Source organism: Pelophylax lessonae (genome assembly GCF_965119305.1).
Source record: "Pelophylax lessonae genome assembly, chromosome: 2".
Lineage (NCBI taxonomy): Eukaryota > Metazoa > Chordata > Amphibia > Anura > Ranidae > Pelophylax > Pelophylax lessonae.
Genome location: NC_138769.1, coordinates 742,444,746 through 742,457,854, shown reverse-complemented (window position 1 = coordinate 742,457,854; position 13,109 = coordinate 742,444,746). Strand labels below are relative to the sequence as shown.

General features: G+C 47.4%; 1 protein-coding gene across 1 annotated transcript in view; it reads right to left on the bottom strand.

The window, feature by feature from the left end:
• The window catches only part of LOC309548361 (uncharacterized protein), a gene marked incomplete at both ends in the record, with an annotated part of 147,016 nt that overhangs the window by 22,629 nt on the left and 111,278 nt on the right, over positions 1 to 13,109 (bottom strand). Inside the window, 2 exons of the mRNA XM_082248299.1 lie at positions 962 to 1,176; positions 4,478 to 4,556. Coding sequence (XP_082104425.1) covers positions 962 to 1,176; positions 4,478 to 4,556 — 294 coding nt within the window. The remainder of the gene's footprint in view (positions 1 to 961; positions 1,177 to 4,477; positions 4,557 to 13,109) is intronic.

Here is a 13,109-nt window from a genome sequence, read left to right as displayed (position 1 = left end):
CCCTCACATCAGAAGTCAAGAGTCCCCCATCCTCTCTTACATCATAGTGAACCCAACCTTAGCATGTGCTGCTGGCAGGAAGAAACTGGGGGTGGAGCTGGGAGGCAGAAAGAGCAGAGTCTGGAGGAGGACAAGAGGAGGGCTGGAGTCAGCTGCTGAATGGTGAGACCCGGGGAGGTGGAGACAAGGGAAGGTTGCAGCTGCACAGAGAGGTGCAGAATCTGGAGGGGGAGTCCTGACCTCCTCTTTGCTGCTGAGACAAGTAGGGTGGGGGGGGGGGGTTGGTAGAGACAAACCACTCTGCAGCTGCATTGAGAAGCGCAGGATCTAGCAGAGGAGTTTTGTTCTCCAGTCTGTTGCTGACTGCTGAGGCAAGGTGGGGGTGGAGACGAGGGGGACGATCTCCAGCTGCAGGAGAGGTGTGAGGGCCACATGAAATGGCCCAGAGGGCCAGATTTAGCCCCCAGACCTTGTGTTGGACACATGTGCTTTAGCCTATTGAGGATCGGTGTGGGGTAAGAATTAAATTTTTTATATAAGGGTGCATTGTGGGTCCCTATATCTTTTATTGTATTAGAATGGATTATTGTAAAATAAATGATCATTCTGTTTTTGTAATCGATGAGTGTTCTGATATCTGCATGTGCGGATCTTTGGAAATCCCCCAAGATTTTTGGTAAATCATATATTTATTGATTGCTTGGGGTAATCAATGCTTCAAAGTTGATTTACTATAGAGGACCTCCACATTTTAAATATTGATTGGTAAGATTCATTCTCAGTGTTTGTATTGTCTATTTTATTGTGAAGCTTTGTTTTTTATGTCCAGTTGGAGGTTTTTCATCACTTTCTGACAGTACAAGTACAAGATTTCTTTTCCCAAACATTGGCTTTAATTTTCATTTTTTTTCCCCTTGTGGAACAATTTCCAGGCTCGGTCACGGATCTGGCTGGTCCTCACCCCGTACACCAGTGGGTTCATCATTGGAGGTGTTAGGAGGTAAATGAGTGAAAGGATGGAATGGATGGAGGGTGGGATGTTTTTCCCAAACCTGTATGCCATAAGAGTGAAGCCTCCTGTGACATAGAAGAATGACATGACACACACATGGGAGGAACATGTACCAAATGCCTTAGACCGGGCCTCCTTGGAGGACAGTTTTAGCACAGCTGTAACTATAAAGATATAAGATAACGTAATAACAACAATATCAAATGCAATCACCAACATCACTTGAATGAGGCCATAAATCCCATTGATGGTGGTGTTGCCACATGAGGCCTTCGCTATGGACATGTGATCGCAGTAAGATTTGCTAATCACTTCATGTCCACAGTAGGGTAACCGGATCACTAAGTAGATACAAGGGCTGATCAAGAGCACCCCTCGCAAAGCCACAGCTAAGCCAATCTGGGTGATCACTGGTCCAGTAAGAATGGCAGTGTATCTTAATGGTTGGCATATTGCTACATAGCGATCAAACGCCATCGCCACCAGGACTCCACATTCCATATAGGTAAATAAATGGACAAAATACATCTGGATGACACATCTACTAAAATATAAAATATGAGAGTCCAGCCAAAGGACGGCCAACACCTGTGGTGCTATCGAAAGTGAGAGCATGAAGTCTGTGATGGCCAACAATGACAGGAACATGTACATGGGAGCATGGAGACCATGATCAGATAGAATGATGAAAACAATGAGAGGGTTTCCTATCACCGAACACATGAACATGATGAAGAACGGAGCCGCAATGACAGAATGGAACCTCTCCAGTCCAGGAACTCCGAGGAGGGTGAATCTCACCAATCTCAATTCTGTGATGTTTACAGACATTTTAGTTGTTCAGAAATTTAAGTTCCCCGACTTTACAAATGTTTACAGCCAGTAAAGTAAAATCCTTATTAATAATAATAATAATATTATTAATTTTTTACATTTTCTGGAATCTCTCAGTGGTATTGGCAGAAGGCCAAAGGTGTCGGAGAATGTTCTCTGTACTTGGGCAGCAGTGAAATCCACAATACCTGGGGGGGGGGGGGGGTAATAAACACAATTTAAAGATGTATTTCCAATGTTTTACCTTTTATAGTAAGTTGTATTATAAGTCAAATCTGCAATATACATTTTCATTACTACAAATAAAATTCTCTGAACAAAGTAAAAAAAAAAAAAGAATTGTGACACCACTGACTTGTGGGAAATGTTTCCTTCCAGTGACACCACTGACTTGGGGGAAATGTTTCCTTCCAGTGACACCACTGACTTGGGAGAAATGTTTCCTTCCAGTGACACCACTGACTTGTGGGAAATGTTTCCTTCCAGTGACACCAATGACTTGGGGGAAATGTTTCCTTCCAGTGACACCACTGACTTGGGGGAAATGTTTCCTTCCAGTGACACCACTGACTTGGGGGAAATGTTTCCTTCCAGTGACACCACTGACTTGGGGGAAATGTTTCCTTCCAGTAACACCACTGACTTGGGAGAAATGTTTCCTTCCAGTGACACCACTGACTTGGGGGAAATGTTTCCTTCCAGTGACACCAATGACTTGGGGGAAATGTTTCCTTCCAGTGACACCACTGACTTGTGGGAGATGTTTCCTTCCAGTGACACCACTGACTTGGGGGAAATGTTTCCTTCCAGTGACAGCACTGACTTGGGGGAAATGTTTCCTTCCAGTGACACCACTGACTTGTGGGAAATGTTTCCTTCCAGTGACACCACTGACTTGGTGGAAATGTTTCCTTCCAGTGACACCACTGACTTGTGGGAGATGTTTCCTTCCAGTGACACCACTGACTTGGGGGGAAATGTTTCCTTCCAGTGACACCACTGACTTGGGGGAAATGTTTCCTTCCAGTAACACCACTGACTTGGGGGAAATGTTTCCTTCTAGTGACACCACTGACTTGGTGGAAATGTTTCCTTCCAGTGACACCACTGACTTGGGGGGAAATGTTTCCTTCCAGTGACACCACTGACTTGGGGGAAATGTTTCCTTCCAGTAACACCACTGACTTGGGGGAAATGTTTCCTTCCAGTGACACCACTGACTTGGGGGAAATGTTTCCTTCCAGTGACACCACTGACTTGTGGGAAATGTTTCCTTCCAGTGACACCACTGACTTGGGGGAAATGTTTCCTTCCAGTGACACCACTGACTTGGGGGAAATGTTTCCTTCCAGTAACACCACTGACTTGTGGGAAATGTTTCCTTCCAGTGACACCACTGACTTGGGAGAAATGTTTCCTTCCAGTGACACCACCGATGAAGGGACATTATCTATTTTTAGTGATACAACAGACACTGGGCCTTTTTTTTCATGTCAATACCAGGGCATTTCTTACTTCACCATCGTAAGCCCCGTATTTTACTTCAGAACAGAATCTACACCCCTATTGAACCTTTCGGTTCCCCGCTGTGTGCCCTAACCATCGCCGCTATTTCAGTGCATGCCACAACCATTACTTATGTTTCAGCATGGCACACACAGGGTGCTGCTATTAACTCTTCCCATTGCTCTGCATGGAGCGGGAATGCAGTTTAGCATCTGAACCCTAAATGGATTGAAAGGACACCCCCCCCCCCCCACTGTACATGGGAACATGCACAGCTGAGGCTGTCAACCACAAGCTGTGTGTTGGAGCTCTCCTTACTTGTCACTAATTATCTCTTGGAGTTGGAAAAAAACTGTAAGAAGTGAGGCAGATAACAGAAGCAGGAACAGGAACAAGGCAGCAGAGAGAAATTACACTTAGTGCATTGAATAGAAGCAAGTGCACAGTATACAAGGATGTGTTTTGTTCATATTTCATGTCTGAGGTTTACAATCTCTGTAAAGGAGGAGGGCCAGATATCTGAGGTTAGTTTTAAGGGGGCTTCCAGGTTTTGAAACGTTCCTCCACCCCATGAACCTGTCCACATCCACCAGGCAGAGTAAGTGAGGATACGGCTCCAGTCCTCATTAACTTGGAGACAAGGTTCCTTGTAGGGTGTGGAGTTTTTTTTACCCCCCAAAAGCACCCTACTAACCTTGAGGGCAAGTGACCCCGTATGGTTTGTAAGGGAAAGGCCACATGCTCATTGGTCACCTGCATTCATGGCCAACCAAGCTTCATGCTTAAAAAATGCTTTTTGGATTTTTGTTCCATTGGGTTTTTATTAGTTTAGTATAAAAGAAGATATACAACGTCTGCCAAGTGGAGACACGCATAAACTACCAGAGAGTCCCAGACAAAGGAACGTCAATAATTGAAAGAATGAAAAAAATAATAAGAAACACCAGTGAGTAGCACATAGATATCTGTCCTCATTATAAGGTTACATAGTAAATACCAGTTTATTTTTGTTTATTTATATTCCGCCAGCCACGAGGACCATGGTTTCCAATCCTCTCCAAACCATGGATATCCTTTTCCCAAACCGGGTACCGATCACGCCTCAAAGCCAGCAGCTTTTCATACAAGCAGTTGGGTTTTTAGCTCGACCACTTCTGAGGAGTTGGGAATGAAATTTGTCCTTCAGTGTCTGGTGATCACCAGTCTGATAGATAAGAGAATATAGATTACTATTGTACGTAATTGTACAGGAGAGGTGTCAAGTCATACATTTAGAACCACTATTTTGGAAGTTGGAGGGGGTACGAAACCTGTAACTTCGGAAATTAATTGTAATATCTTCTTCCAAAATCTGGTAAGGTGTGTGCATTTCCAGAGTATATGGAGGCCAATGGAGCCACAGTCTCTCCAGCAACCAAAAGATGACCGTGAGCCATAAAATGTGGCCAGTGTACAGTGAACAGTGTAAGATACCAAGGTAAAGTCTTATTTTTAGGTTATACCCAAAAGTCTGTACAGCTTCAACCCTTATAAACCGAGGAAAGGGCTGTCCTCCATTGGCTAGCAGTAAATGAGGTAGAGAGGTCTATCACCCGATATATACAAGAGGATTATTTGGCAAAGGATATCTTATATTGTAAAATATTGTAGACCAGCAAAGTTCATTTCTGACTTGGAGCAGCAGAAGTCTAGTAAAGTCAAGCTGGTTTATATAAGAACTTTGTTTTCTCTGGAAACTCTCCTAAAGAGCGACCAATCTGAATATATCTGAAATAGTGAGTGTTTAAAATTCCATACTCATTCTCCAAGGTATGAAAGATTATAACGGTGTCCCCAGTGAGTAGGTTAAGGGGCGTACTGATGCCAGCTTTGGTCTTCAAAGGATTTTGAGGTGACCTCACAAAATGTTTCCTTTTTTTTTTGCATGGGGTCCCTCTGAAAACCCAAACCACACCCTTAATCTACTTTCACACTGAGAAGTTTTTGAAGCGCATTTGCGTTAAAAAAAAGTGCCTGAAAAGCTCCAGCGCCTAATTCCCTTTAAATTCTAGGTAGGTGTTCACACTGGGGAGGTGCGCTTCCGCTGCGGTGTAAAAAATAATACTTGCCGCATTTTTGAAGCATGGTTGGTCATTTAAAAAATACTGCACCAAAAACGCTCCTCGCCATTAAAATGAATGGAAATCGCCTCAAAAACACACCAACAGGCAGTTTTGATGTGAACCAATGTGAGAAGAATTGCAGAGTACCTTATAGCGGGGGTCTCCAAACTATAGCCTGGGGGCCAGAGGTGGCTCTTTGCCTGCCTTTATCTGGCCCTTTGGGAACACTTCATCCCACTGATATGAGACACTATTCTGCCCTCTGACACCAAAAATGGAGTGCCAGTTCTCCCACTGACACCAACAATTGGGCAATATTCCTCCCCCTAATACCAAAGATATGGCACTGTGATGGTATTCACCGTCACTGGGAGTGAAAGAGAGATACTTAATGGACACTGGGAATAGGGTTTGGATTGTTTCAAGTGGGACATGTACAGGGCCGGACTGGCGTACCGGGATATCGGGAATTTTCCCGGTGGGCCGCCGGCCCTGGGGCCGCTTTGAGATGGGGCTGATTTGAGATAGGGACGCCCGCTGCCCGGCCGCTGCACTCGAAAAGAAGTTTTCAGGTAAATCTAGTTCAGCCGCCTGACCAATCCATTGTTTTCCTATGACTTGTGATGCAAATAATGGAAAAGATTTCAGTTGGGGAGATGACGTGTTTAATACTATAATTAGAGAGATTCGTCTTCTCTTATAACGTGTCTGCGTGTTCCTTGGTGCGGATTAGGCAACGGACTGGTTCAGCCCTCTATCTGATCTGTGATCACTACAAATACCAGGCAGTGACACCATCCTTCCTGACACCATCCTCCATGACACCATCCTCCATGACACCATCCTTCCTGACACCATCCTTCCTGACACCATCCTCCATGACACCATCCTCCCTGACACCATCCTCCATGACACCATCCTTCCTGACACCATCCTCCATGACACCATCCTCCCTGACACCACCCTCCCTCACGCCATCCTCCCTCACGCCATCCTTCCTGACACCACCCTCCCTCACGCCATCCTCCCTCACGCCATCCTCCCTGACACCATCCTTCCTGACACCATCCTCCCTGACACCACCCTCCCTCACGCCATCCTCCCTGACGCCATCCTCCCTGACGCCACCCTCCCTGACGCCACCCTCCCTGACGCCACCCTCCCTGATGCCACCCTTCCTGACACCATCCTCCCCGGCACAATCCTCCCCAACACCACCCTCCCCGACACCATCCCCCCTGACTCCATCCCCCCTGACTCCATCCCCCCTGACGCCATCCGCCCTGATGCCATCCCCCCTGACACCATCCCCCCTGACACCATCCTCCCTGACACCACCCTCCCTGACACCACCCTCCCTGACACCACCCTCCCTCACGCATCCTCCCTGACGCCATCCTCCCTGACACCACCCTCCCTGACACCACCCTCCCTGACGCCACCCTTCCTGACACCATCCTCCCCGGCACAATCCTCCCCGACACCACCCTCCCCGACGCCATCCCCCCTGATGCCATCCCCCCTGACACCATTCTTCCTGACACCACCCTCCCTCACGCATCCTCCCTGACGCCATCCTCCCTGACACCACCCTCCCTGACGCCACCCTCCCTGACACCATCCTCCCTGACACCACCCTCCCTGACGCCACCCTCCCTGACACCATCCTCCCTGGCACCACCCTCCCTGGCACCATCCTCCCCGGCACCATCCTCCCTGACACCATCCTCCCCGACACCACCCTCCCCGACACCACCCTCCCTGACACCACCCTCCCTGACACCATCCTCCCTGACACCATCCTCCCTGCCCTAATTTGCCCTGTTCAGCCAGGTAAGAGGCAGGGCCCATAATACAATGCTGATCCGCCCGCCCTCCTCCTAATACAATGCTGTTCCCCCTGCCCCCCTCCCCCTAATACAATGCTGACCCCCCTAAATTTAGGGGGACGGGGGATCAGCATTGTATTAGGGGGAGGGAGCTGGGTTCAGCATTTTATTAGGGGGGTCAGCATTGTATTAGGGGGATGGGGGGGATTAGCCTTGTATCAGGGCCCCTAATACAATGCTGATCAACCCCCTCCCCCTAATTCAACGCTGTTCCTGCTGGCCCCCTCCCCCTAATACAATGCTGATCCCCCCGCCCCAAATTTAGGGAGAGGGGGGATCAGCATTGTATTAGGGGGAACAGCATTTTACTATGGGGAGGGGGTCAGCATTGTATTAATTAGGAGGAGGGGGCTGGGGGGGTCAACATTGTATTAGGGTGGGGGGGGATCGGCATTGTATAAGGGGGGGAACAGCATTGTGTTAGGGGGAGGGGGGCAGCATTGTATCAGGGGGAAATGTAACTTTAAACTGGTAACCTTTAGACATTTTTAAAGTGTTACCAATGGGGATTTTTAGGTACCAATGTTTGTTGCCATTCCACGAGCATGTACAATTTTGAAGCATGACATGTTGGGAATTTATTTACTCGGCGTAACATTATCTTTCACATTATAGAAAATAATTAGGCTAACTTTACTGTTTTCTTATTTTTTAAATTAAAAAAAGTGAATTTTTTTCCTAAAAAATTGCGTTTGTGAGACCTCTGCACAAATTCGGTGTGATAAATATTGCAAAAATCTCCATTTTATTCTTTAGGGTCTCTGCTAAAAGAAAATCTATAATGTTTGGGGGTTCTAAGTAATTTTGCAGCCAAAAAAAAAAATGATTTGCAATTGTAAACAACGTGTCGGAAAAAGGGCCAGGCCAGAAGTGGTTAAATTATGTTTCATATATGAATACTTGATGACGTTGTGCTGGTATGACGACGCAATGCTACGGGGCTGGTATGTAATTTTTTCCAGGGCTGGTTTTCATACCCAGTCCGGCCCTGGACATGTATCTCGAGAAATATGTGAGTAGGGATGAGCTTCGAGTTCGAGTCGAACCTAAGTTTAAGCAAAACATTGGCTGTTCGCTCGTTTGTAGAACTTCAAACATATTGGGATGTTCGAACCAAATTCGAAAATTCTAACTTTTTTTTTTTTTTAAAGGAAGATAGGCAAAAGGAAGGAGCTTTATTAAGTTCTTAAGTGCAGTGAGATTGAGCAGTGAATATATATCAGCTACTAGTCCATCTAGAACCATGTAGAACATCAGTTTGATTAGAGTTAGGGTTAGAGTTAGGGTTAGAGTTAGGGTTAGGGTTAGGGTTAGGGTTAGAGTTAGGGTTAGGGTTAGAGTTAGAGTTAGAGTTAGAGTTAGGGTTAGAGTTAGGGTTAGAGTTAGAGTTTGGGTTAGAGTTAGAGTTAGGGTTAGGGTTAGAGTTAGAGTTAGGGTTAGGGTTAGGGTTAGAGTTAGAGTTAGGGTTAGGGTTAGGGTTAGAGTTAGGGTTAGAGTTAGAGTTAGGGTTAGAGTTAGGGTTAGAGTTAGAGTTAGGGTTAGAGTTAGAGTTAGGGTTAGGGTTAGAGTTAGGGTTAGGGTTAGGGTTAGGGTTAGGGTTAGAGTTAGGGTTAGGGTTAGAGTTAGGGTTAGAGTTAGAGTTAGGGTTAGAGTTAGGGTTAGAGTTAGGGTTAGGGTTAGAGTTAGAGTTAGGGTTAAAATTAGAGTTAGGGTTAGAGTTAGAGTTAGGGTTAGAGTTAGAGTTAGAGTTAGGGTTAGAGTTAGAGTTAGAGTTAGGGTTAGAGTTAGAGTTAGAGTTAGGGTTAGAGTTAGGGTTAGGGTTAGAGTTAGGGTTAGTGTTAGGGTTAGAGTTAGGGTTAGAGTTAGAGTTAGGGTTAGAGTTAGAGTTAGAGTTAGAGTTAGAGTTAGGGTTAGAGTTAGAGTTAGAGTTAGGGTTAGAGTTAGGGTTAGGGTTAGGGTTAGAGTTAGGGTTAGGGTTAGAGTTAGGGTTAGGGTTAGGGTTAGGGTTAGAGTTAGAGTTAGGGTTAAAATTAGAGTTAGGGTTACGGTTAGAGTTAGGGTTAGAGTTAGGGTTAGGGTTAGAGTTAGGGTTAGAGTTAGAGTTTAGAGATGTATAGAACTGTTCGCCGGCGGACAGTTCCCGGCGAACTTAGCATGTTCGCGTTCGCCGCTGCGGGCGAACATATGCGATGTTCGGTCTGCCCCCCATAATACATCATTGAGGCAAACTTTGACCCTGAACTTTACAGTCAGCAGGCACATTTCCAGCCAATCAGCATACCTCCCTCCCACACCCTCCCACCTCCTATAAATAAGCAAGGGCAGCATCCATCTTAGATCATTCTGAAGCAGTGTGTGTAGTGAGAGTAGGGAGAGAGCTGCTGCTGCTGCTGCTGCTGTGTTAAGCTAGGGACAGTTAGTCAGTGTTCCTGGTCTTGCAGTGTTCTTGGTCCACTACTGCTGTAAGGACAGCACCCCAAAAAGCCCTTCTAAGGGCTGGTATTTGTGTAATTTTTTTTTTTATATATATATATATATATATATATATATATCTAGCGTCCCCAAAAGCCCTTTTAAGGGCTGGTAAGGTAATAGAGTTTTTTCTTTATATATATATATATATATTGTACACTGTGACTGCAGTTGCCTGCCCGCTGTGTGTGAGAGGCCACAGACCCACCACAGACTGTACTGTGTGCACACCACACTCATTTCGGGTGGCACAGGCACAGTACCTGGCATTTTAAAAAATATTTTTTTTTTCCTCTGTCATAATTGCAGTGAGTGCTGTGTCAGGTCCACAGAGTGCACTGTACCCACTGCAGTGCACTGCCCACCACTGATATATATACGGTGGCACAGCAGCTTGCAAAGTAAAAAAAAAAATATATATTTTTTAATTGCAGTTGCCTGGGTGCCAGTGACTGCTGTCAGTGTCAGGTCCACAAAGAGTGTACTGTGCCACTGCCCACCCACCACTGATATATAAGGTGGCACAGCAGCTTGCCAAGTAAAAAAATATATATTCTGTTTATAATTGCAGTTGCCTGGGCTGCCAGTGACTGTCAGGTCCACAGAGTGTACTGTGCCCACTGCAGTGCCACTGTGTGCCCACCCACCACTGATATATAAGGTGGCACAGCAGCTTGCAAAGTAAAAAAAAATATATATATTTTTTAATTGCAGTTGCCTGGTTGCCATTGACTGTCAGGTCCACAGAGTGTACTGTACCCACTGCCCAACACTCCCATAGGGTGGCACAGCACCTTGCACTCATAGTACACAACACATTAAAAAAGAAAATGACAGGCAGAGGCAGGCCACCCCGCAAGGGCCGTCGTGGTGCTGTGATTTCCTTAGGCCCTAGAATAATGCCCAGTGTTCAGAGGCCACCACAGACCCTGAACTCAAAAAATTCTGAGGCCACAGTTGACTGGCTTACACAGGACACCCAATCGTCTACAGCTTCCGCTCGGAACCTTAATGCACCATCCTCCTCCAGCTCAGCTTCGGGCACCTCTCAATTTACCACTCGCCAGCCCGCCGGCACCACCACCAACACTAGCACCACAGCCGCTTCACTTGATCCGTCAGAGGAGTTCTTTTCACATGAGTTGGAAGAAATAAGTGATGCGCAACTATTAGTGCCAGAGGATGTAGATAACGGGGATATGTCTCAGTCAGGCAGCATTATACACATGGACGTACATTGTGATGATGATGATGATGATGATGTTGTACCTGCTGCTGCTGCCTTTGCTGAGTTGTCAAGTGAAGCGGCTGATGATGACGATGTGTCTGTGGATGTCACCTGGGTGCCTGCTCGAAGAGCAGAAGAAGAGGGGGAAAGTTCAGATGGGGAGACAGAGAGGAGGAGGAGACGAGTTGGAAGCAGGGGGAGGAGGTCATCGCAAGGAGCTAGTGGCGCAGTCAGACAGCATGTAGATTCGGCACCCGGGGTCAGCCAGACAGCACGCCAATCAACGCAAGCTGTTGCCACCACCAGAATGCCGTCCTTGCAAAGCTCAGCAGTGTGGCATTTTTTTTGTGTGTCTGCCTCTGATATCAGCGATGCCATTTGCAACCTGTGCCAAAAGAAACTGAGTCGTGGGAAGTCCAACACCCACCTAGGTACAACTGCTTTGCGAAGGCACATGATCTCACATCACAAACGCCTATGGGATCAACACATGAGTAAAAGCAGCACACAAACTGAAAGCCACCATCCTCCTCCTGGTCCAACATCTTCAGCCACGTCAACCACTGCTGTCCTCCATGCCCCCTATCAACAACCCGCCCCTCCGCCTCTCACCTTCAGCAGTTCCTGCTCATCTGCCCACAGTCAGGTGTCTGTCAAGGAAATGTTTGAGCGTAAGAAGCCAATCTCACAGAGTCACCCCCTTGCCCGGCGTCTGACAGCTGGCTTGTCGGAACTCTTAGCCCGCCAGCTTTTACCATACAAGCTGGTGGAGTCTGAGGCCTTCAAAAAATTTGTCGCTATTGGGACACCGCAGTGGAAGGTACCCGGCCGAAATTATTTTTCACAAAAGGCAATCCCCAACCTGTACTCTATTGTGGAAAAGGAAATCATGTCACGTCTGGCACACAGTGTTGGGGCAAGGGTCCATCTGACCACTGATAGCTGGTCTGCAAAGCACGGTCAGGGCAGGTATATAACGTACACTGCGCATTGGGTAATCCTGCTGGCGGCTGCCAAGCATGGAATGCGTGGCTCTGCTGCAGAGGAGTTGGTGACACCGCCACGACTTGCAGGCAGGCCTGCTGCCACCTCCTCTACTCCTCCTACTCCATCCTCTTTGCTAACCTCCTCGGCTGAGTCCTCTTCTGCTGTTGCGTCTTGCTCCACACCAACTGCACCCCCCCAGATCCCCAGGGGCTATTCCACATGCCGGATACGACAGTGTCACGCTGTCTTGGGGTTGACTTGCCTGAAAGCAGAGAGTCACACCGGACCAGCACTACTGTCCGCCCTGAACGCACAGGTGGATCAGTGGCTGACCCCGCACCAACTGGAGATCGGCAAAGTGGTGTGTGACAATGTCAGCAATTTGTTGGCGGCATTGAATTTGGGCAAGTTGACACATGTGCCGTGCATGGCACATGTGTTGAATCTGATTGTGCAACGTTTTGTGCAGAAGTACCCAGGCTTACAGGACGTCCTCAAACAGGCCAGGAAGGTGTGTGGCCATTTCAGGCGTTCCTACACGGCCATGGCGCACTTTGCAGATATTCAGCGGCAAAACAACATGCCAGTGAGGCGCTTGATTTGCGACAGCCCGACACGTTGGAATTCAACACTGCTAATGTTCGACCGCCTGCTCCAACAAGAAAAAGCGGTCAACGAGTATTTGTATGACCGGGGTGCTAGGACAGCCTCTGCGGAGCTGGGTATTTTTTTGCCACGTTACTGGACGCTCATGCACAATGCCTGTAGGCTCATGCGTCCTTTTGAGGAGGTGACAAACCTAGTGAGTCGCACCGAAGGCACCATCAGCGACATCATCCCATATGTTTTTTTCCTGGAGCGTGCCCTGCGAAGAGTGCTGGATCAGGCCGTAGATGAGCGTGAAGAGGAAGAGGAAGAGTTGTGGTAACCATCACCACCACCAGAAACAGCCTTACCATCGCTTGCTGGACCTGCGGCAACACTGGAAGAGGAGTGTGAGGAAGAGGAGTCAGAGGAGGAATGTGGCTTTGAGGAGGAGGAACACCAACCACAGCAGGCATCGCAGGGTGCTCGTTGTC